The sequence below is a fragment of the Podarcis pityusensis genome, assembly GCF_964106645.2.
Source record: "Podarcis pityusensis genome assembly, chromosome: 16".
Taxonomy (NCBI): domain Eukaryota; kingdom Metazoa; phylum Chordata; class Lepidosauria; order Squamata; family Lacertidae; genus Podarcis; species Podarcis pityusensis.
Window position 1 is genome coordinate 16396350 of NC_138041.1, and position 22801 is coordinate 16419150.

The following is a 22801-nucleotide window of genomic DNA, read 5'->3' on the forward strand; positions in this document are numbered from 1 at the left end:
ACACGCCTTCCTTTAAACCCAGCAAACAGGAGGGGCGTGGCTTCTTAAAGGGACAGCTCCCCATTGGCATGTTATTCCGCCAGCCAGCGGTGGGCGGGGCTTTATCTGTTACCTCCCCCCCGCCCCCCAACCCGGCTCATGCGAGGCTTTTTGGGGGGGGGGTGCAGGGTGCTGATCTCTTCTTCAAAGAGTGGCATATATATCAGCCAGGCAGGGGTGCCAACTTGACTAAAGTATTGGGGGGGGGGGGTTGCAGGTAAGCCCCGCCCCTCATAATTGATCACATGACGCGGTGCACAAACATTATTTGAATGGGAATCCCCCTCAGCTTGGGGGCGGGGTGCTTCTATGTATACAGTCCCCCCCCCCCACTACTGTGACTGCTACATTTAAAGCAACCCCCCCCCGCAAAAAAGAACATTGGGAACTGTAGTTTAAGTCTTCTGGGAATTGTAGCTCTGTGAGAGGTAGGTATCAGTTTGCAGGATTCTTGCTGGAGGGAGGAATATGTTTAAATGTGGGTCATGCAAATCGCTGCTCTGAATTATGCTTTTTATAGGGTCGGGGGTCCCTGGGGATGAGCTTATGGAACCAGACTCCAAACCTTGATTTTTTTCAAATGGGGCGTTGGGCCTTTTTCTATCTGTTGCAAAACTTTGGTGAAGTCTGCCAAGGCTTAAGTTAAGAGAGTTCTGCCAAGTAATAACCAAAAAATGAGGTGGTCTCTGTGGGCGTTATATTGCACCCAGAAGCAACCACAAGCCAGCTCCTTTCCACTAGCTGCCATCTTCTGCCTTGCTGCCTCCTGTTGCTGCACCTTTAACAACATCTTTAGCTTGTGGGTATTAGAAGATGGTTGTGTGTTTTTATTTGCATACCATAAAAAAGCTTCATTTCTGCAGATCAAGCTGCTGTTTCAAGGCAGGCCAGGCCGGTTTGGAGGGTTTGTTCGCTGTTTTCCTAGCCAGCTGGCACCCTCAGCTCCCGCATCTAGGAATGCAGAGAGGAGTGGCTGTTTCAGGTCTGGTGTGTCTCTTTAGATCTGAAGCCCTTAAGTTATACTCAAGGCAAAGGCTTGAAAGATCAAAAAACCCCACAAACACTGTTTAAGAATTAGGTTTCTCTTAGAAACAGGAGTCTCTTAGAACTTCCTCTGACAATAAATAGATCGTTTTTTGGTCTTTGAGACCATGCAGATATTTAAAACAGCGTTTGCATGTGGAGCAGTTGCAAGAATAGCACATTTCACACCTGGGGTCATTAGGAAAGGAATGGAAAATACAACTGCCAAACTGTTTAAACTAAACAGCATAAGTCGTGCAAGAGATCAGCTGCGAACCACCTAAGGGTGCTGTTATACACAATCAATGATGTAGCTGCATTTGGAATAATGTGGGCAGTTCTGGTTGCCTCACCTCAAAAAGGATATTGTAGAAATGGAAAGTGTTCAGAAAATGGGATTAAACGATGAAGGGGATGAAGCGGTGCCTCTCCTATGAAGAAAGAGCGCAGCGCAGAAAAGGCGAGGGGGCAGGGCAGAAGTGTGCAAAATTATGCATGGGATCAAAACATGGTGTTATGTACTAAGCTTGGATCCTAGAACAATAGGCAAGTAGGATCCTAGAATGCAACAACTGATTGGCCTGCAGGAAAAGACCAATCAGGCTCCAGGAGGGAAGCTGTTATGTACTGAGTTGAATAGGATCCAAACTGTAGCAGTCTGATTGGTCCTAGAACAATAGGATCCAAAAGGCAGCAGTCTGATTGGTCCTAGAACAATAGGATTCAGAATGCAGCAGTCTGATTGGTCCTAGAACAATGCAGCAGTATGATTGGTTGGCAGGAACCACCCAATCCTGCTCCAGATGGAAGTGAATCCACAACCTGATTGGCTTACAGTAGAATTCCAGAATTAGCCAATCATGTGCAGCCCATTGTGTAAATAATGTATATAAAGCAGATACTGTGAGGGGACATTTATTCATTCCTCCTCACCACTATGAGCTGAATAAAGAGCATGAAATCACTTTGCGACTCTGAGTATATTTCACTGGCGACGAGGATGGGATCCCGCTGAGCTGACTGCCACACACAGCACCGCAGCACCGCCAACTGCCGCACCGCTGCCTCGCACCGTGTATCCAGGCTTCAGCTCCGGGGCACAAGGAACTCAGAATGGCAGCCAACAGCAGCTTCTCGCCATTCAACCCAGCATCTGGAGACTGGGAAGCGTACGCCTCCCGTTTCACCTTCCTCCTAGAAGCCAAAGGGGTCACCGACGAAGAAGACGCCAAGAAGAGGGCGATATTCTTCAGCGTCTGCGGAGAGGAGACGTTTGAAATCGCCCGGGCTCTCCTTGCGCCTGAAGACGTCGCTACTGTTCCATACAAAACAATAATGGAACAGCTGAAGGGGCACTTTTCGCCGCAGCCCTCAGTGGTGGCTCGTCGAAATGCCTTCTACGCAAAGCGGCAAGCCCCTGGGGAAACCATAACTGGGTTTGTGACCTCTCTCCGCCAAGCCGCCCGGTTCTGCAACTTCTCAGAGCTGGAGAACATGCTTCGTGACCGCCTCGTCGGTGGCCTGAAGGATGAGAAGCTGCAACGACGCCTCTACGCTAAGAAGGACCTAACGTTCCAGGTCGCTCTGGAGGAGGCCCTGGCAACAGAAGCTGCCGAGAGGTCGACCCAAGAGGCACGGCCGAGCCTGCCATCCCAACCGAGGGTCCACCATGAAGACCTCACCGACGACTCAGGATCCGACAGGGAGGAGGTGCACCGAGTACAGCAGCGCACTCAAGCAGCGCACAGACCACAGCTGCCTCGACGAGAAGGAGGGAACTGCGCAAGCTGCGGGGAGAGTCACGAGAGGAGGACCTGCCGTTTCCGCAACGCAGAGTGCAGGCAGTGCAGAAAATCGGGACACATCGCCCGGGTGTGTCGGGCTCGGCCCACCCGACACCAGGCATCAGATGACCAATCCAAGAGCCCCAGGTCCCGGGGCCCAACGCACCAAGGCAACTCGACGGAGCTCACGGACTTCCAGGTATACCAGTTGCCCCACCCCAACGTAGAGAAAATTTATGTAGAGGTACAGATAGAGGGGGCCCCATGCCGCATCGAGCTTGACACGGGTTCAACTCTATCCATAATCTCGGCAAGGACCTTAAGGAAACTGTGTCCCACTGGGGGTCCCAAACTCAGGCCGGCCCCATTCACCCTCCGGGACTTCCAGAAACGTAAGGTCCCCACAATGGGGGTGGGGACCTTCAGGGTGCAATACCGAGGGCGGACGCGGCAACTGGACTTGCTTGTGGTCAAGGGCCCCTACATTAGCTTACTGGGATTGGCATGGTTTGGACCACTGGGGCTAGCTGTCACCGGGGTGAACCACACTAGCTTACAAGTGGACGTGGACGCCATATGCAAGGAATTTCCAGGGGTTTTCGATGGGAAATTGGGACAGTATACGGGCCCCCCCATTGCGCTACAGCTTGACCCCGCAGTACGACCGGTCAGGCTCAAGGCCCGCCGGGTCCCGTTCGCCTTGAAACCCCGTATAGACGAGGAATTGGACCGACTCGTAGAGCAAGGAGTGCTGGAGCCGGTGCCTAATGCTCCCTGGGAAACCCCAATCGTCACACCCGTCAAGCCTAATGGTTCGGTCCGCATCTGCGCAGACTACAAATGTACCATAAACAAGGCCCTCACGGCCCACGCATACCCAGTGCCAGTGGTCAGCCATGTCCTTGCCACCCTGGCTGGGTCGAAAATTTTTGGCAAGCTGGACTTGGCCCAAGCATATCAACAGCTGCCAGTAGATGAGGCCACAGCAGAGGCACAGACGATTGTGACGCACAGAGGAGCGTTCAGGGTAAAGCGGCTGCAATTCGGTGTCAGCGTGGCACCAGGCATATTCCAGAATATAATGGACTCTCTCCTTAAAGGGATTCCTGGCGTCACCCCCTTCTTCGATGATGTGTTGATTGCCGGCCCCACACCAGAGGAGTTTGAGGACCGCCTCCGCACCGTTCTGCACCGTTTCCAGACGGCGGGTCTCAAGGTGAAGCGGGAAAAATGTCTACTAGGAGTGCCTCAGGTGGACTTTCTGGGATTTATGGTGGACGCAGAAGGGGTCCACCCGACTGGGGACAAGGTACGGGCCATTTGTGATGCCCCAGCGCCCAAGAGCAAGACTGAACTTCAGGCCTTCTTGGGACTATTGAACTTTTACCATTCCTTCCTTCCCCACAAGGCGGCGGTAGCGGAGCCCCTACACAGACTCCTGGACAAGCGGGCCCCTTGGGTGTGGGGCCAGCGCCAGGAGGCCGCATTCCAGGCAGTCAAGGACTTGCTTGTCTCAAACTCGGTCTTGGCACACTTCGACGAGAGGCTGCCGGTGGTGCTAGCATGCGACGCCTCACCCTATGGCATTGGAGCTGTCCTGGGGCACCAACTCCCGGATGGAAGAGAGGTACCGGTGGCGTACTTTTCCCAGACACTCAACACAACCGAGCGGAACTACTCGCAAATCGACAAGGAGGGTCTGGCAATCGTAAAGGGAGTAAAAAAATTCCATGATTTCTTGTACGGGCGGCCCTTCACCGTGGTGACTGACCACAAGCCGTTGCTTGGCTTGTTTGCCCCCGAAAAGCAGACCCCCCAAGTGCTGTCTCCTCGCGTCCTCAGGTGGTCAATTTTCCTTGCCAGCTACCAGTATGCACTGATTCACCGACCTGGGAAGGCGATGGGCCATGCGGACGCCCTCAGCAGGCTACCACTACCGGAAACAGGCCCTGACCCAGCACCTGCACAAGAGGTTATGAGCCTGGAGCTGCTTCCCGACCGCCCCATTCAGGCACAAGAAGTTGCACACCATTCCAAGAAAGATAGGGTCATCTCCCGGGTCCTGGACTGGGTGTGGAGGGGATGGCCCAGCAGCAGCCCCGGGCCAGAATTCGCCGGCTACACAACCCGCAAACATGAACTGTCGGCCCACAAGGGGTGCCTGTTATGGGGAAGCAGAGTCGTTGTTCCCCAGCCCCTCTGCAAAAGGGTCCTCACAGCCCTACACGAGACACATCCAGGGGTAGTAAGAATGAAGGCCCTTGCCAGGAGTTATGTGTGGTGGCCGGGGATCGATGGAGAGATAGAGGCCTGGGTCAAACACTGCCAGGCCTGCCAAGAATCCCGCCCAGATCCCCCAAGGGCCCCAGTCCAGTCCTGGGAGTCCGCCCGAGCACCATGGTCACGCCTGCATGTGGATTTCGCTGGCCCCTTTCAGGGGAAAACATTCTTCATAGTGGTGGACTCCTACACCAAATGGCTGGAAGTCGCACTGGTACCGTCCACTTCCACGTCCGCAGCCATCCGGGTACTACGCAGGCTGTTTGCAACCCACGGGCTCCCTGACACTCTCGTCTCAGACAACGGGACTGCATTTACGTCAGGAGAATTCCAAACCTTCACAGCGCAGAACGCCATCCGCCACATCCGTTCGGCGCCGTTCCACCCTGCCACCAATGGCCAAGCAGAACGCATGGTGCGGACCACCAAGGACACCCTTCGCCGCATGACGCAAGGGGACTGGGAGTACCGCCTTGCCACATTCCTTCTAGCACAGCACAGCACCCCCAGCTCAACGACTGGCCGGAGCCCCGCTGAACTACTAATGGGTCGGCGCCTTGCAATCAGATTGGACCGCCTTCACCCCGATAGAGCTCAGGATGAGGTAGTGGTGGGGGAAGGCAGGAACCCCCGGACCTTCGAGGCCCAGGACCCAGTGTACGCAAAGAATTTTGGGGCAGGCCCAGCATGGGTACCCGCCACAATCACCAGGGTCACTGGCCCCGTGTCGTACGAGGTGCTAACGGATGGGGGGCAATGCTGGCGCCGCCACTGCGACCAGATACGGCGACGATTCCCGGGAGAAAACCAGGAGGAGGACAGGTCAGAGGAGTCCCAAGGGAACAGCGGGGCAGTGAGGCCCATAGAGCAGGAGGGGCCAGCAGGAGAGGCAGAATCAGTAAATACAGAGAGGACCCGTGAGGCCGAAAGGACACCGGAACCAGAACCACGACTGAGCGAGCCGGTTGCACCAGACCAAACAGCCGCATCACAGCCAGCATCCTTGGAACACGAGCCAGAACCCGGAGCCCGGACCAGGGAACACCCCAGGCCACAACGCACACGTAGGCCGCCGGCATACCTTGAGGACTATGAATGCGACCTCCCGGGCAGGACTGGAACTTAGAGGGGAGGGGTGTTATGTACTGAGTTGAATAGGATCCAAACTGTAGCAGTCTGATTGGTCCTAGAACAATAGGATCCAAAAGGCAGCAGTCTGATTGGTCCTAGAACAATAGGATTCAGAATGCAGCAGTCTGATTGGTCCTAGAACAATGCAGCAGTATGATTGGTTGGCAGGAACCACCCAATCCTGCTCCAGATGGAAGTGAATCCACAACCTGATTGGCTTACAGTAGAATTCCAGAATTAGCCAATCATGTGCAGCCCATTGTGTAAATAATGTATATAAAGCAGATACTGTGAGGGGACATTTATTCATTCCTCCTCACCACTATGAGCTGAATAAAGAGCATGAAATCACTTTGCGACTCTGAGTATATTTCAGAAGCAGAATCAGCCAATCAGACGGGACTTATTGTATAAATAATGTACAGTCATACCTCATGTTACGTCCGCTTCATGTTGCGTTCTTTCAGGTTACGTCCCGTGGCGACCCGGAAGTACCGGAAAGGGTTACTTCCGGGTTTCACTGCATGCGCAGACGCGCAAAATGACGTCACATGCATGCACAGAAGTGGCGAATCGCAACCCGTGCGTGCGCAGACAGGCCGCTGCAGGTTGTGTTCTTTTCATGTTGCGAACAGGCCTCCAGAACGGACCCCATTCGCAACCAGAGGTACCACTGTATCTAAAAGCCTGAGGTCTGGGGGGCAATTCAATCACTGTTTTACAAGCTGCAATAAAGAGCATGAAATCACTACAGGACTCCGAGTATATTTCACACGGAGAGCAGGAAGAAGATTCGCCGAAGAGCGTATGTTATATGCCAACTTTCACTCACGCCATGATCTACAGTGATAAACCATAGGAAAAGTTCAGAGAAAAGTGTTCCCCCTCTTTCAGTGGAAAATTGTGGGCGTCCAATGAAGCTGAATGTTGGCAGGTTCAGGACGAGGGGGAAAGGAAGGACTTCTTCCTGCGGCACATACCGGTAGTTAAACTGTGGAACTCACTTCCTCAGGAGGCAGTAATGGCCACCAACCTAGAGAGCTTTAAACAAGGATTGGACACATTCATGGAGGAGAAGGCGGCTACCAGTGGCTAACAGCCACCATGGCTACCCTCTGCCTCTACTGTCAGAGGCAGCAATGCTTCTGAACACCAGTTGCTGGAAACCACAGGAAGGGAGAGGGTTCTTGTGCTCGACTCCTGATCATGAGTTTCCCACTGGGGTATCTGGTTGGCTACTGTGAGAACAGGATGCTGGACTTGATGGGCCACTGGCCTGATCCAGCAGGGCAATTGTTATGTTCTGATGGTGCCCTCCAGATGTTTTGAACTATAACTCCCAGTGGCTCCAGCTAGTCCCTTGCGGGAACCAGGCTGGCAGAGGCTGACTTAAAACACCACAGGAGACGGGGAGATATAAAACATTATGATGCTGAGGAATATTTTCCAACACAGACACCACTCATCTTCCATCCTCATTCCCAGGAGCCAAACCTGGGCTTCAAACCTGGCCTGGTTCCAGCAGGAACAGCGTTTTATTTCCATCACCCCAAGGTACTCAAAGAGCCAAGGAATCTACCTTGAGTGTCAGAACAAGGCCAAAATCCACATCTTTATTAGGCCCAGCCAAAATGTTACATGAGAACAAGGAAGCTTTAGAATTCTTCTGCAAAGAGGCAGATAGAGACTTTTACCACATGTGGTGGACTTGTGATAAAGTTAAGAACTTTTGGGAGTTACGGTAATTTATAATGAACTCAAGAAAATATTTAAATATACCTTTCCCAAAACACCAGAAGCCTTTTTGTTGGGTTTGATGGGGAAGGAAATTAAGAAAGTGGACCAAAGACTCTTTATGTACGCCACAGCAGTGGCAAGAAACATGCTTGCCCAAACTGGAAATTGCAAGAAGTTCCTGCTATTGCGGAGTGGCAGACGAAAATGATGAGTTATGCGGAGTTAGCCAAACTGACGGAAGAATTCGGGATCAGGACGATCAGAGGTTTCAAGAAAATTGGAGTAAATTTATGGTGTATATAAAGGATAACTGTAAAACTTTAAAAACACTGGCAGGATTGAAATAGCTCCTACAATGTATGGCAGATATAAGATTAAATAAATAGAATATGCAATATAAGAAAATAAGGGATACTTGATGAAGGGACGGAGGGAAGTCGCAAGCTTGGCAGAGCTAAAAGTATCTATGTGATGTATTGTATTGTAAAAGTATGTATAAGGAAAATAATAAAAATTTATAAAATAAAAATAAAAATAAAATTCTCCAGAACTCTTCATCAGGCCGGATGATGAGGGGAGAGGGCTCTTGTCTCACGTTCCCATTGCTTGCGGGTTTCCCATGGGGGCATCAGGTTGGATGAGAACAGGGGGCTGGATTATATGGGTCAAAGGCCTGATCCAGTGGCCTTTTCTTATGCTGTTGTGTGTGCTGTGTGACTGGTGAGGTGTGCTGACAGGCACCCAGTTTCTCCTGCCTAGGAAAAGACACCTGCAAGAGTTCTGGTATTTGTTCCCTGGGACCTGAGGTTGAGGCTCCTGCCTGCCAGTCTTGAATTTAGTGGCTTTTGGCCAGCTGGCTGAGAACTAGAGATTTGGTCTGACTCCTAATCTGGTGGCCCTGCAGCCTCTGACTGTGTACCTTGATTGCTGCTGGAGTCGGGTGAGTGGGGGTCATAGCATCCCATAGGCACCCAACATCTCCTTGGGAACAAACCCCTGGTATTGCACTGTTTGTTGTTCCCCCAAAGACACTGCCTAGGCTGTTTTGTTTCCTGACAAAGGTCATTTGTGCCAAACAGGGCAGCTCGGGTTGCCAAATTCTCAACCGGCTTCTGCAGCTGTGCCGCTAACAGCTGCACAATCTACAGGCATGAGCTAGCGGCATTGCTGATCTCAGTCCAGGCTGTGCCCCACCCATTGATTTCTGCAGGCCAAAGTCCTGTGAAAGGCAGAGGAGCAGGCGAAGCTGTTGCTTTGTGGGTCAGCTGGCAACCCTCCTGGAAGCCACTCCTTTGCTATCAGCGTGCAACCGAGGCGCAAACATCTGAATGCTTGTAAATGAAGGAGTGACACTCGCTTGTATGGTGTGTCGAAGGGGTGGTACTCAGCGCAAAGTCCTGAGGCCAGGTTCTTGAGGAGTGGGTGACATTTAGGACAGCTCAGGAGACTAGTCCACATGGAGGAAATCTCTTCACTTGAGGCTAGCCTCCACACCAAGAGGAAAGAGTTGGCCTTTTCCTTCAAATTAACTTCACCAAAACTATTCCCTCAAATCTCTGCCCCTCTCAAAAATAAAATAATAAAATAAAATCCAAAGAAGAATTTAGCCCCCAGGGCAGGGAGGCACTTTTCCAAAGCTTCTTTAGCAAGAGACACCTTCTGGCCTCAGGGTGCTTCCAATACCAGACATTTTTCTGGACCCTGAATTGCAGTCACTGATAAATGTACCGTGGGAGTGTACATTGATAAAGGTATTCAATGTGGAGCCAAGCTCCCTTGCAGGGCTGGCACAGGACATCTTTGCTATGTGAGGAGAGAACAAACTGGCACCCTCCCACCCTCATGCTGTGCTCAGAAGCCTCCTGGACTGGCAGATGGGTCTAACTTCAACGCTGATGATGGGATAGCGTCCCCCACTCCCAAGTGCTAAGGGGCTCAGGACAGGCTGCCGCTCTGCGCCCCACCATCTTCCGCAGCAATTGCCACCTGAGGTAGCCATTTCACCCTGCCTAAGGACAGGGCCGGCCTGGATAAAAGCAGAGAGCCCGTGTGGTGCAACAGCATTGAACTAGGACCTGGAAGACTAGGGTTTGAATCCCGCTCAGCCATGAAGCTCACTGGGTGACTGGGGGGGGGGGGCAGTCACTGTCCCTCAACCTAAACTACCTCACAGGATTGTTGTGGGGCGGCGGGGGCGTGGAGGAGAACTATGTTACCTTGAGCTCCTTGGGGAAAACAGTGGTATACAAATGAAATAAGCAAGTAGTGCTGAGTTTAGTTTGGCTCCTGCGGATGGTTGAACCCCTGCAGACCCAAAGAAAGAATTGCTTTAATGACATTTTGGCTGGTCCCAATACAGTGGTACCTCGGGTTAAGAACTTAATTCGTTCTGGAGGTCCGTTCTTAACCTGAAGCTGTTCTTAACCTGAGGTACCGCTTTAGCTAATGGGGCCTCCCGCTGCTGCCGCCGCGCAATTTCTTTTCTCATCCTGAAGCAAAGTTCTTAACTTGAGGTACTATTTCTGGGTTAGCGGAGTCTGTAACCTGAAGCGTATGTAACCCGAGGTACCACTGTAAATGTATTCCCCTACATTTTGTGTGGTTATCCCTGTCATGCTTGTCTCTATAAAAAAAATCCTTCCAGTAGCACCTTTAAGACCAACTAAGTTAGTTCTTGGTACTCATACCAAGAACTAACTTAGTTGGTCTTAAAGGTGCTACTGGAAGGATTTTTTTTATTTTGATTATGGCAGACCAACACGGCTACCTATCTGTAACTGGATGCTTGTCTCTGTCTGTCTGTCTGTCTGTCTGTCTGTCTCTCTGTCTCTCTCACACACACACAGAGTGAAAGAGAGAGAGAGTTTGCTTATTGCTTGCTTGGATGGCGGATGGAGAGGGATAAATCTACTGAACAGTCATCTCTGTTGCTCCACCCACTTCCTGCCTTTGGCCACACCCACTCCTGACGCACAGTCCCCACCCCGCCACTCCCCAGAAAGTTGTCCCTGAAGAAATGTGGTTCTGGGGCTGCAAAGAGTTCCCCAACTCTGCCCTACTCTGCACAAACCACATGGGTTCATGTTATGGAATTTATTTATTTCTTTGCAACCTCCCAAGGCTGTGAGGGTCACACATTCTTCCTTGGGTCAGCTGGCAACCCAACAATCAACGATTTTAATCAGCTCCTGAACAATGGAGGAAATCGATAAGAAAATTTCACAATGAGCAAGGAAGCAAGCGTGGGTTTCAGGAAGTCTAGGAAAACAAGCCAAGCGTAATACAAGGAGAAACCTGCCAACCACTGACTGCTGAAGCGGGAAAGCTCCAGAGGCAGCCTGCTTTTGCAGCATTGCATTGTTATCTGGGAGGCTGAGATGATCCTGCCAAAGGGAGACAAATCCTCATTTTTCCTCCCTGCCCCATTAGTGGTTAGAGTGCCAGTCTCCTAGTACCTGCGAGAAGAGGTTTCATGACCCCACTTGGCCATCATGAAACTCTCACACCGGGCAACCTTGAAAGCCAGTCCCTGTCTCTCAGCCTCACCTAACATGAGTCAACAGTGTGATGCACCCGCCACAGTGGGTGGCGCTGTGGTCTAAACCACTGAGCTCTTGGGCTTGCTGATTGGAAGGTCAGTGGTTCGAATCCACAAAATGGGTTGAGCTCCTGTTGCTCTGTCTCAGCTCCTGCTAACCTAGCAGTTAAAAAGTACACCAGTGCAAATCAATAAATAGGTACCGCTGCAGCAGGAAGGTAAACAGTATTTCCCTGCGCTCTGATTTATGTCATGGTGTTTCCGTTGCGCCAGAAGCAGTCATACTGGTCACATGACCCAGAAAGCTGTGGACAAACGCCGGCTGCCTCGGCCTGAAAGTGAGATGAGTGCCGCTCCCCATAGTCACCTTTGACTGAACGTAATCATCCAGGGGTCCTTTACTTTTACCTTCTTTTTTATTTACCTTACAGCAGCAAAAAAAGCTCATTCTAGGCTACATCAACAGAAGTATAGTGTCCAGGTCAAAGGAAGTAATAGTAATACTCTATTCTGCCTTGCTTAGACCACATCTGGAGTACTGTGTCCCATTCCGGGCGCCAGAGTTTAAAAAGGATACAGTGGTACCTCGGGTTACATACGCTTCAGGTTACATACGCTTCAGGTTACAGACTCCGCTAACCCAGAAATAGTGCTTCAGGTTAAGAACTTTGCTTCAGGATGAGAACAGAAATCGTGCTCTGGTGGCGCGGCAGCAGCAGGAGGCCCCATTAGCTAAAGTGGTGCTTCAGGTTAAGAACAGTTTCAGGTTAAGAACGGACCTCCAGAACGAATTAAGTACGTAACCAGAGGTACCACTGTATTGACAAACTGGAAGGTGCGCAGAGGAAGGTGACCAAGATGATCAGGGGTCTGGAAACCAAGCCTTGTGAGGAACAGCCGAGGGAGCTGGGTATGTGCAGGCTGGAAAACTGGAGATAACCAGGTTGTCATCAAACCTCCTTGCAAATCTGATTCAAACAAATCAAGATGAACAACATGAAAATCAAGATGATTATCTGGAGGTGACTCTACTCTTTATGGGATTTTTTTTTATTTTCTGGTCACAAGGTGGCAGCACCTCTCCTTAGTCTCTTCTCAGAGCTTGGAAAGAAGGAAGTGCCTTATTGGGAAGGCAGAATATGGGCTTGTCCACACTGGGCTTGTCCAAATGTGGGTTTGCCACGGCCTCTTTCCCCATTAATGGGGGGGGGGGTGTCACGGGGGAGCAAGGCAGTAGCTGCAGAGTGGTGCTACCTGGTCCAGCCAAGTCTGGAGGTGTATATGAGACCTTAGAAAACTAATTGAAATCAGAGCAAGGCTCTTTTGTTGCTCTAGCGGTATTATTATTATTAAGAAAGCCAGATTTGTTCTGTTTAATCGTTCTGACATTTTCAAGTTTTCATAAATCCCCTTATGAACATTTCAAATAAAATAAAATCGCAGTACAGTGGTACCTCGGGTTACATATGCTTCAGGTTACATACGCTTCAGGTTACAGACTCCGCTAACCCAGAAACATTACCTTGGGTTAAGAACTTTGCTTCAGGATGAGAACAGACATCGTGCTCCGGTGGCGCAGCAGTAGCAGGAGGCCCCATTAGCTAAAGTGGTGCTTCAGGTTAAGAACAGTTTCAGGTTAAGTACAGACCTCCAGAACGAATTAAGTTCTTAACCCGAGGTACCACTGTATCTTCTTTTCCAAATAGGCAGAAGTATTTGTTAAACCACAATATTTATGCATCAGTGCTGCATAATAGCCCTCTTCCAGTATCCCCACCCCCTCTCTCATCACTTTCATACTTATCTTCTGGAAATTTGTTTCTTTTCCTTATCATTTTAAAACTTCCATAAAAAATTACATGGAAATAACAATAACAACAAAAAACAACAGCACCATAAATATTGCAACTAAGTAAAAACAACCCATTTGGCTTCCTTGCATTGCTTCTGCCCACTGCTGACGTCTTTTAAAAAATTCCTCTTTTGATGCCCTTTGCAATTTTCTCCCCAAAGCCCTGAATTGCTTCTTTCTCATAGACTGACATTTGTTCCACAGGGACTTGAAAGCTCATTCTCTGCTTGGTGCATACGTTAGGGCAGCCAAAGGCATTCCTTCCAGGTATTCTGCTCTCCCGCTGGGTGCTTATTGTAGGAAGGGTGCTGCTTATCCATACAATTTTTTTCTTGCAGTCTCTGCACAATGGTCAGCATGACGTAGTGGTTAAGAGTGTCAGACTAGGAACTGGGAGACCAGTATTCAAGTCCCCCCTCACTCGACAGTGAAGCTCCCTGGGTGACCTTGGGCCAGTAGTTCACTCTCAGCCTAACCCACCTCGCAGGGTCGTTGTGCGGATTAAATGACGGGGTGGGGGGAACCATGTACAGCAGCCTGCGTTCGTCCCTCCATTTCAGCTAGTTTCTTTTTCCACGGACGATCTGCTAAAAAACAAAGACTCTGTCAAAAATAACCTGTGTGCAATATCTCAGTGACCTGTTTGCAATATTCAGGCTCCGTCGAACACAGAACGCACAGTGCAGAGCTGTTCCTGGCTGTCCCTGCCACTCAAGCAGCCGCCCCTCCTCTCCGCTATATAAAATACCAGCAGGAGAGAAGGAGGGAGAGTGAAGCAGAGGCAGAGGAAGGGAAGCACTTTGCCAAGAAGCTCCTTTAGAACACCCTGCCGGCTGCGCCCTTTGAGCTCTCTGCTCGCTCTCTCCTCCAGGGGATTAAAACTCCAAATGTTGGTCAAGCTGAGGATGGCTTTCCAGCAGGCCGGAAAGATATCCGAAGGGAGCCTGCCCAAACTGGAAGCCAACATCCTCGTCATTGGAGCTGGGAAGGTGGGCAAGTCAGGTGAGTGACCTGCAAGTGCTGGCTTTGCATGTAAAGGGATTCCAGGTTCGATCCCTGTCTCATCTCCAAACAGGGCTGGGAACGACCCCACAGAGTCACTGGGGGTTAGTCCCATCGGCTCTGATCATTGGGCCATGCTGGCTGGGAGTTGTAGTCCAGAACATCTGGAGGGCATTGGAACGGAGAAGGATGGCGAGGAACCTTCAGCCCTTCGGATGTTGGTGAGCTGCAACTCCCATCAGCCCCAGCAAGCATGGCCAGTGGCCAGAGACTCGTCGTTGAGCAACATCTGGCAGGGGGCAGGCAAAGGCTCCCTGCACAAGGTGAGGACAAGGCTGACCTATGCTCTGGCTCAGTATAGGGCAGCTTCCACAGTTTTGCTGTCAGTTTTAATCAGGCCTCAAGCTAAGGAGTTGGCTTGGATCTGGTCGGCTAAATGGTCCACATGTTTGTAAGCACATTGGGGCAGGAGTTTGGCTGCCTGTTTGCTCATGCTGCAAAGTGCCATCTTTGCTGAGGATAAAGGAGCTGGTGTCATGGAACTGTAGAGTTGGAAGGGACCCCAAGGGTCATCTAATCCAACCCCCTGCAATGGAGGAATCATGGCTAAAAAATCCCTGGCCGTCCAACTTCTCTTTGAAGGAGAGTTCACTACTTTCGGAGACAGTGCGTTCCACCATTGAACAGCTCTGACCCTTAGAAAGCTTTTGCTAATGTTGAGTCGGGATGTCCTTCCTTGTCATTTGAATCCATTCGTTTGGGTCCCACCCTCTGGAGCAACAAAAAAACCCAAGCTTGCTCCATCTTCCATGGGGCAGCCCATCAGGTATTTGAAGGTGGCTCTCTCCTATTGCCTTCCACTCTTCTCTTAGTCATGTCACAACTATGCCGTGAGCTAGGATAGGAAACAGGGAATTGAATATCAAAGCAAGCCCCTTGGTTTCCAACCAGGGGACAAGAAGATCGACCTCCCTGCCAGGAGGAACAGCGCATTGAACACTGCAAAGGACGACTTCGTCACTGCTGTTTGCCAGCTTTTTATAAAATACCATCAACGTAAAGCCACTTTAGAGGTACAATTTGAAAACATAGTCCCCGTTGCAATCTAAATGTAGTCTGCCGGGGAGAGAAGGGGAAAGGCGAGGGCTGTCTGTGGCTTTAGCACAGCTGTAGGGCTGACAGCTGTCCACAACCTCTGGAGGGCACCAGGTTGGTAAAGGCTTCTGTATGAGTACTTTGGGCAGAGGCCTAGCCCTGTGGAAGGGACACCCTCAGAAAGTGGTGGGCTCTCCTTCAGTGGAGGTTTCTGAGCAGAGGCTGGAGGGCCAACTGTCAGAGGTTCTGCAGCTGTGACTCCTGCATTGCAGGGGGGTTGGGCTAAATGGCCTTTAGGGGTCCCTTCCAACTTTACAATTTCTAGGATTCTGCAACGTGGGTGAAATGCCTACATTCTGAGTCAAGTGGGGCGTGATCACTTCAGAAGCAGCTGGGTATCGTGTCAGGAGGACCGCAAAGACGGGCCCATGGCTAAACCCACCTCTTAACTCACAATCTGTCTCCTGCGCCCATTCTCATTGCTTTACCCCTTCATGGAGCTGCAGTATTGGAAGTGGGGGGAAAGGTCATGTCAGAATGGGGCTCTGGGGAAGTAGATGGCAAAGGAAGATCCCCCCACATCAGTCTGTCTCTCTCTCTCTCTCTCTCTCTCTCTCTGTAATTGCGATGGATCTGGGATGAATCCTCACCTGGGATGTGGTGATGTCACTTCTGTCACTTCTAGTCTGACCAAAATCAAATCATTCTTGTTACGCCTATGAAGCTATGAATCCCACTTCACCTTGGGCCAGTCCCTGCCTCTTAGCCTAACCTACCTCACAGGGATGTTGTTGTGAGGGATTAAATGAGGAGGGGCAGAACCGTGTGGACCAACTCGAGCTCTTTTGAGGGAAAAGTGAGCTATAAATTCAATAATGAAACCAACCAGTAAATAAAAATTTATTGCCTGTAGCAGCTGGATCAATGATGCCATCCTAATATTGCTGCTTCTTCCCACATTCTAGCTTTGACGGTTCGGTTTCTGACTCGGAGGTTTATTGGCGAATATGGAGATATTGGTAAGTGACCTTTGAGATCATCCTTCTCTGGTGTCCCTCCCCCCCAATAATCAAATCTACGAATTATTTTTACGTTAAAATTATATACCACTTGGTTGTAATAAAAACTCAAAGTGATATGCAGAAATAATAAAGCTATTGATTCTTTTTTTAAAGCTCTCTGGGGTTTCATTGTGATCATCAAACAGCATATAAATCTTGAAAAATAAATAAATAAATAGAATCCTTTTTGTCTTCCTTTTCCTCCCCTCCTGGTCACCCCCTCACTTTCCTTCCTTCCTTCCCTCCCTCCCTTGGCCTTGTGCTATTCACCATCTCCCACCTCACAGGGTTGTTGTGGTGAGGATAAAATAGGAGTTGGGCTGGTTGAAAAACCCCTCTGAATGCTTCCTTGAGATTCTTGAAGGAAAAGTGTGATAGATGCATAATGATAAATAAATAACCCTTCCTCCACCCACCCACCCTATGCAAATATGGATTGTATGCAACTTTTCTAAGTAAAATTCCATTAAAATTAATGGACCTAAGTTAATTTTTAACGGGTCACCTCTGAATAGGACTGACATTGGAGATACCACAATATGGTCCTAATCTGGATAGGGGAGGGGCTCCCGCACTGCAAGTCAGTGTGGTGTAGTGGTTAGAGTGTTAGACTAGGACCTGGGAGGGACCAGGGTTCAAATCCCCACATGGCCATGAACCTCACTGGGTGACCTTGGCCCCATCACTCACTTCACCTACCTCACAGGGTTCTTGTGAGCTTAAAATGAGGAGAAGGAAAACTATGCAAGCCAAATCACGTTCCTTGGAGCTATAAAACAAAGGACATCAATCCGCATCAATCTGGAGCAGCATTGCGGCAAGGGCTAAGGAATTAAACCACAGAGCCTAGGGCTTGCTGATCAGAAGGTCGGCGGTTCGAATCCCTGTGACGGGGTGAGCTCCTGTTGCTCGGTCCCTGCTCCTGCCAACCTAGCAGTTCAAAAGCACGTCAAAGTGCAAGTAGATAAATAGGTACCGCTCTGGCGGGAAGGTAAAAGGCGTTTCCGTGCGCTGCTCTGGTACGCCAGAAGCGGTTTAGTCATGCTGGCCACATGACCCGGAAGCTGTATGCCGGCTCCCTCGGCCAGTGAAGCGAGATGAGGGTCGCAACCCGTCATCTGCAACTGGACTTAACGGTCAGGGGTCCCTTTACCATTACCTTTTACATCCCCTATACCAGGGGTCAATAAACGTTTTCAGCAGGGGGTCGGTCCACAGTCCCTCAGACCTTGTGGGGGGTCAGACTATATTTTTTTTGGGGGGGGGGTAAATGAACGAATTCCTATGCCCCACAAATAACCCACAGAGGCATTTTAAATAAAAGCACACATTCTGCTCATGTAAAAACACCAGGCAGGCCCCACAAATAACCCAGAGATGCATTTCAAATTAAAGGACACATTCTAAACATGTAAAAACACGCTGGTTCCCGGACCGTCCGTGAGCCGGATTTAGAAGGCAATTGGGCCGGATCCGCCCCCCGGGCCTTAGTTTGCCTACCCATGCCCTATACAATCCATACAATCTGCCCTTGAAGGCATGGCTACAGAGTTAATGCACACCCACCCTCAATTTATTATGGCCAACAGACCAGAAATAAGACCAGTTAATGTAGCCTGCGGCCTGCGCTGTTATTAACACATTTTCTCCCCACCTCTCCTCCCTTCCAGAATCAATTTACACCCACAAAGTGATAATGGCTGGCCGGGAAGCCTGCTTCAGCATCTGGGACTCCGTCTGCCCTCAGGTAAGACATCACCATGCACAATTCTCCGAGGCAATTTCCACAACAGGCGAATGCCTGGCTGAAGCTGGACTGCCAGCGGTGATGCCGCAGTTAGGGAGCTGGACTAGGAGCTGGGAGACCAGGGTTCAAATCCCCCCACTCAGCCGTGAAGGTCACAGGGCGAGACCTTGGGCCGATCACTTGCTGTCAGCCTGCCTCACAGGGGTGCTGTAGGGATAAAATGGGGAGGTGGAGAAGCATATACGCTGCCTCAAGCTCCCTGGAGGAAAGCTGGGGTACATAAATGTAATAAATAAATAACAATAAGTAAATTGATAGGTTCCGTAGGAGGATTATTACTGCTGAGAGGCGGGGGGTTCTTCTCATGCTCTGAAATGATGTTGTGCCATTAGTCAGAGATATACATGATGGGCAAGGAGGGAGAAGAAGCTCTTTTGGAGGCCTGAATAATTAATTTAATAATCTGAAAGTCGATTTGCTGAAGGAGCATTAGGGGCTGGTGCCAGGGTGGTGAAGCGGTTAGATCATCAAACTAGGACCTGGAAGACCAGAGTTCAAATCCACACTCAGTTATGAAGTTCACTAGGTGGCCTTGGCCCAACCAGCCTAAGGTACTTCACAGGGGAGAGGGGGAATGATGTATACCACCTTTGAATTCCTTGGAGGAATAATAATAATAATAATAATAATAATAATAATAATAATTTATTATTTATACCCTGCCCATATGGCTGGGTCTCCCCAGCCACTCTGTGCGGCTTCCAACTGAATATTAAAAACAATACAGCATCAGACGTTAAAAACTTCCCTAAACAGGGCTGCCTTCAGTTGTCTTTTAAAAGTAAAATAGTTGCTTATTGCCTTGACATCTGCTGGGAGGGTGTTCCACAGGGCAGGCGCCACTACTGAGAAGGCCCTCTGCCTGGTTCCCTGTAGCCTCACTTCTCGCAGGGAGGGAACTGACAGAAGGCCCTTGGCGCTGGACCTCAGTATCTGGGTTGAACGACAGGGGTGGAGACGCTCCCTGAGGCCATTTAGGCTTTAACGGTCAGCACCAACACTTTGAATTGTGGTCTGAAATGTTTCAGGACTGGTGTTATATGGTCTCGGTGGCCACTCCCAGTCACCAGTCTAGCTGCTGCATTCTGGATTAATTGCATTTTCCAAGTCACCTTCAAAGGTAGCCCCACGTCGGAGTAAATAAAAGCGCCTCACTAACTCCGGCCCTCATTCAAATTTGTGCAGATGGCCAAGCTCCAGGGTTGCCTGAACGAGAAGCAGCTCCGCTGGGCCGACGGCTTCGTCATCGTCTACAGCATCAGCGACCGTGCCAGCTTCCATTTTGCCCGCCAGCAGCTCCAGAGGATCAAGCAGCTAAAGAAGAGAGGAGGCGCTGAGAAGGTCCCCGTTATCCTGGTGGGGAACAAGCGGGACTTGCAGCACCTGAGAACCGTCTCCAGTGAGGAAGGCCGCCTTCTGGCCCTCTCCACCGACGCGGGCTTCTTCGAGATCTCTGCCGCCGAGACCTACCATGGCGCCCTGGTGGTCTTCCACGAACTCCTGGACCTGGTACGGGACTCCAGGAGCGCCACCAAAAAGGCAGTGGGCATCCGGGGACTCGTACGCAGCATGTCAGCTGTCCTTGGGAGGAGAAGGACTGAATGAGCTTTGGTTGCAGGGAGCTGGGAGGAAAGAGAGGAACTAGGGAATTATGGGGGAGGAGCTCTGGTGACGGCTGCTCAGTTGGATGCGCATCCATCCCTAAGGAACATCAGGCGAAATGACCACAGAAGGATGGTGCGGAATGCTTGCACACCTTGGACCTAGAGTTATGGACAGCTATAAATGTACTTCTAGTTTACCACAGTCTCTGAGAGTAGCCGAAACAGAGGTTGGATGGCCCTTCTACCAGGGGTTCTTTAGATGTGGTTCCTGCTTTGCTAGGGGTTGGACTAGATAACCGCTTGGGGTCTCTTTGTGATTCTGTGATCTTGCGTCTTGGAAGCAGGAGCGATGCACACCTCCCGCACGGTGTTACCAGGGTCTGGTGCTGCGGATCAGGAACGGCGTGGTGAAAATAAAGGACGAGGAAGGTGCTTTGGAGCATGTGCAGAGCACCATTTGCTTCATCGCTGAACAGCAGCAAAAGCAGACACTGTATCTCCAGAGTTAGAGGGTGGGTCTTGCGAGTCAGAGGCTGTGGCTTTTGCTCAGGAGAGGCCGGCTTACATTAATCACTCTGCAGTGGCAGGGTTCGAAAGAGCAATTACGGCATTTGTGTGAAGGCAAACCTTTTCGGAGGCTCTGCGGGGGTTGGAGAAATGATTAGGCTGATTAGGGTAGGAAATAGAGCTCAAATGGATCTCATGCCAGTTCAGTGCAAGAACACTGCTGGATTGGACCGTGGGCGCTTGCCACCCACCCAAAGCATTTTCTCTTTGACTTAAGTGCTCAGAGGTAGCTGGAGGCTTTGCCATGTTGTTTTAAATGTTATCTGCAATGCATGCTGAAAGCCACCCAGAAGGCGCCTGCTCTCGGTTGCATGCTATATAATTCCCCTTTTAAAAAGAGGGATGGAGAAGAGCTAAATAGCAAGGAGGCAAATTTCCAGTACTCTGTAATGTGTGCGTGCGTGGGGATTTTTTTCCTTCTTTTTATCCCCGGAAAGAAAACTAAAATGTTTACCATTATGTCCTTGTTTATTGTATAAGTTTGTTTAAACCACTGGCTTTAGGAAGAAGACATAAGAGTAGTCCTGACCACCAAATTTGCTATTATTATTATTATTTTTATTATTATTTTTATTATTATTTTTATTATTAATAGATGTTGAATATGAAGCTCTTATGGTCACGATCCAAACAGCCGCACTGCAAGTTCTTAGCCTTTACAGGATGCTTCTCAAACTACAGACACACCATCCTGCAAACTACAGACATGCCATGCTGCTTGGGCAAATGACTTTGGAACAGATGGGCATTTCTAAAGCATGATGGTGAAACATCACAGGGATCTGCTCTTCAAAGCTGGTTGGGATTGGGAGGAGAGTCCAAAGTCCCATTGAGTGTACCTATCCAAAGTAGTTACAGTATTTGGATTCTGGTTGTGCTGAGTTGCCAGCCAGCCAATTATAGGGTTGCCAACCAGCCAATATTCTACCAAGACAAATGACCTAACCAGATTCAATCCCTAACCAGCCCGGAAGACTGGTCTGTTTCAAATTCCGCCAAATGGCTCCTCCCATCAGTTGTTCCCTGACTGTGCCTTCCACTGGGCTCCACCTTCTCCTCTGACATAAACCTCCCGTCTCCACCCAACCACTTCTGGCCTCCTTGTGCTGAGGATGTGGCCTTGCCCAATGAGCCAGTATTTTTTAAGAGAGCAAGCATAGCTGCATTCTGCACATCAAGATTCTCCTGGGTAGCTAGCCTGATACGGTAAGCAAGGTTCTGATGTTCCATCTTGCCCTCCTTTCCTCATTGCTGTGCCCATCATTTATTTTTATTTCGAAACCACTGTGTGCACATCTGTACCATTAAGTGTACAGCTTAATGGAGAATATCAGCATGGCAGTGAAGGCTGGGGCTGATGAGAGTTGTAGTCCAGAACAGGGCAGGTTGGTGAAGGCCTGGGGTGCTTAGATGATTTGTTTATTGAGCATTCAACCTGATTTGCCTGCAGGGAAATTAGATGACGATTGCTATTTACTGAGCGATCTATTTACTCTGATTTGTTTGTGCAGAGGTTAGACGACGTTGCGTCAAAGCTCGCGTCATCCCAGACTTTCCAGTGCATTTCCTTATCCCGTCACCTTCCGTTTTGCAAAAAACAATTCCCATCTTTTTGTGAAAGCAGGTTTACTGCTCATGACCTCCCAATCAACTATAACTGCCCAGTTTGCCATCATCCCACCCCAAAATAGCAGCAGCCCAGAAGCAGGGTGGCTTGCAGCGCCCTGGAAGAGGACTGAACAGGTGGAGTCATTTTAGGCAGTGAGGATACAGCACAACATTTTGTCATGGTTTCCTTTTGTTTTCATTTATTCAAAATTTGTTTTGGGGGGATTCTTGTTTGCGTTCAAACCTATTTTGTTATTGAACTGTTCTGCTGGAATGAAACTCTTGCAGAAGAAACCTCTCACTCTGTCGTAATGTTTGGATGAGTAATAAAAAGTTTACTATTTATGATGACGGTGATGGACTGTGGTGAACTTTCTTGGTTTGTTCCCAAAAATCTCCAAGCAATGAGAGACTCCACTCCAAAGGTTTCTGGTGCTTACTCAGGGCTCTGCTTGCTTGGAATGAAGGTCAGTCAAGATTGTGGTGTCTTTAGGATATATGGTTTTATTTACACATCTCTACAACCTGAGCATAGGACGGAGGGGCTCACAGCGTCAACACCCCAACAGATCTTGCTTCTCCTTCAGTCGCAGCTTTGGATCCAGCACAGAGCAAACAGGTCTCTGTGTCTCCAGCTTCCAGCCTGTTTTCCAGCTCGGCTCACATTCACCGC

At 49.9% G+C, this 22801-nt stretch overlaps 1 protein-coding gene across 1 annotated transcript; it reads left to right on the top strand.

Annotated features, from left to right (window-relative positions):
* Window positions 1-14129: 14129 nt before the first annotated feature.
* Window positions 14130-22479, top strand: LOC308464854 (ras-related and estrogen-regulated growth inhibitor-like protein). Its single transcript, XM_080984473.1, has 4 exons — window positions 14130-14386; window positions 16447-16500; window positions 18213-18289; window positions 19535-22479. The coding sequence occupies exons 1-4, from the start codon at window positions 14272-14274 to the stop codon at window positions 19952-19954; spliced, it is 666 nt and encodes a 221-aa protein (XP_080840599.1). The 5' UTR covers window positions 14130-14271; the 3' UTR covers window positions 19955-22479.
* The last annotated feature ends 322 nt before the right edge of the window (window positions 22480-22801 follow it).

Excerpts from the sequence above, each read along its gene's own strand:
- LOC308464854 (XM_080984473.1), top strand. The coding sequence starts at position 14,272 with ATGTTGGTCAAGCTGAGGATGGCTTTCCAGCAGGCCGGAAAGATATCC. Across the intron at positions 14,387-16,446 it reads TGGGAAGGTGGGCAAGTCAG|CTTTGACGGTTCGGTTTCTG; the intron begins GTGAGTGACCTG and ends CCCACATTCTAG. Across the intron at positions 16,501-18,212 it reads TGGCGAATATGGAGATATTG|AATCAATTTACACCCACAAA; the intron begins GTAAGTGACCTT and ends CCTCCCTTCCAG.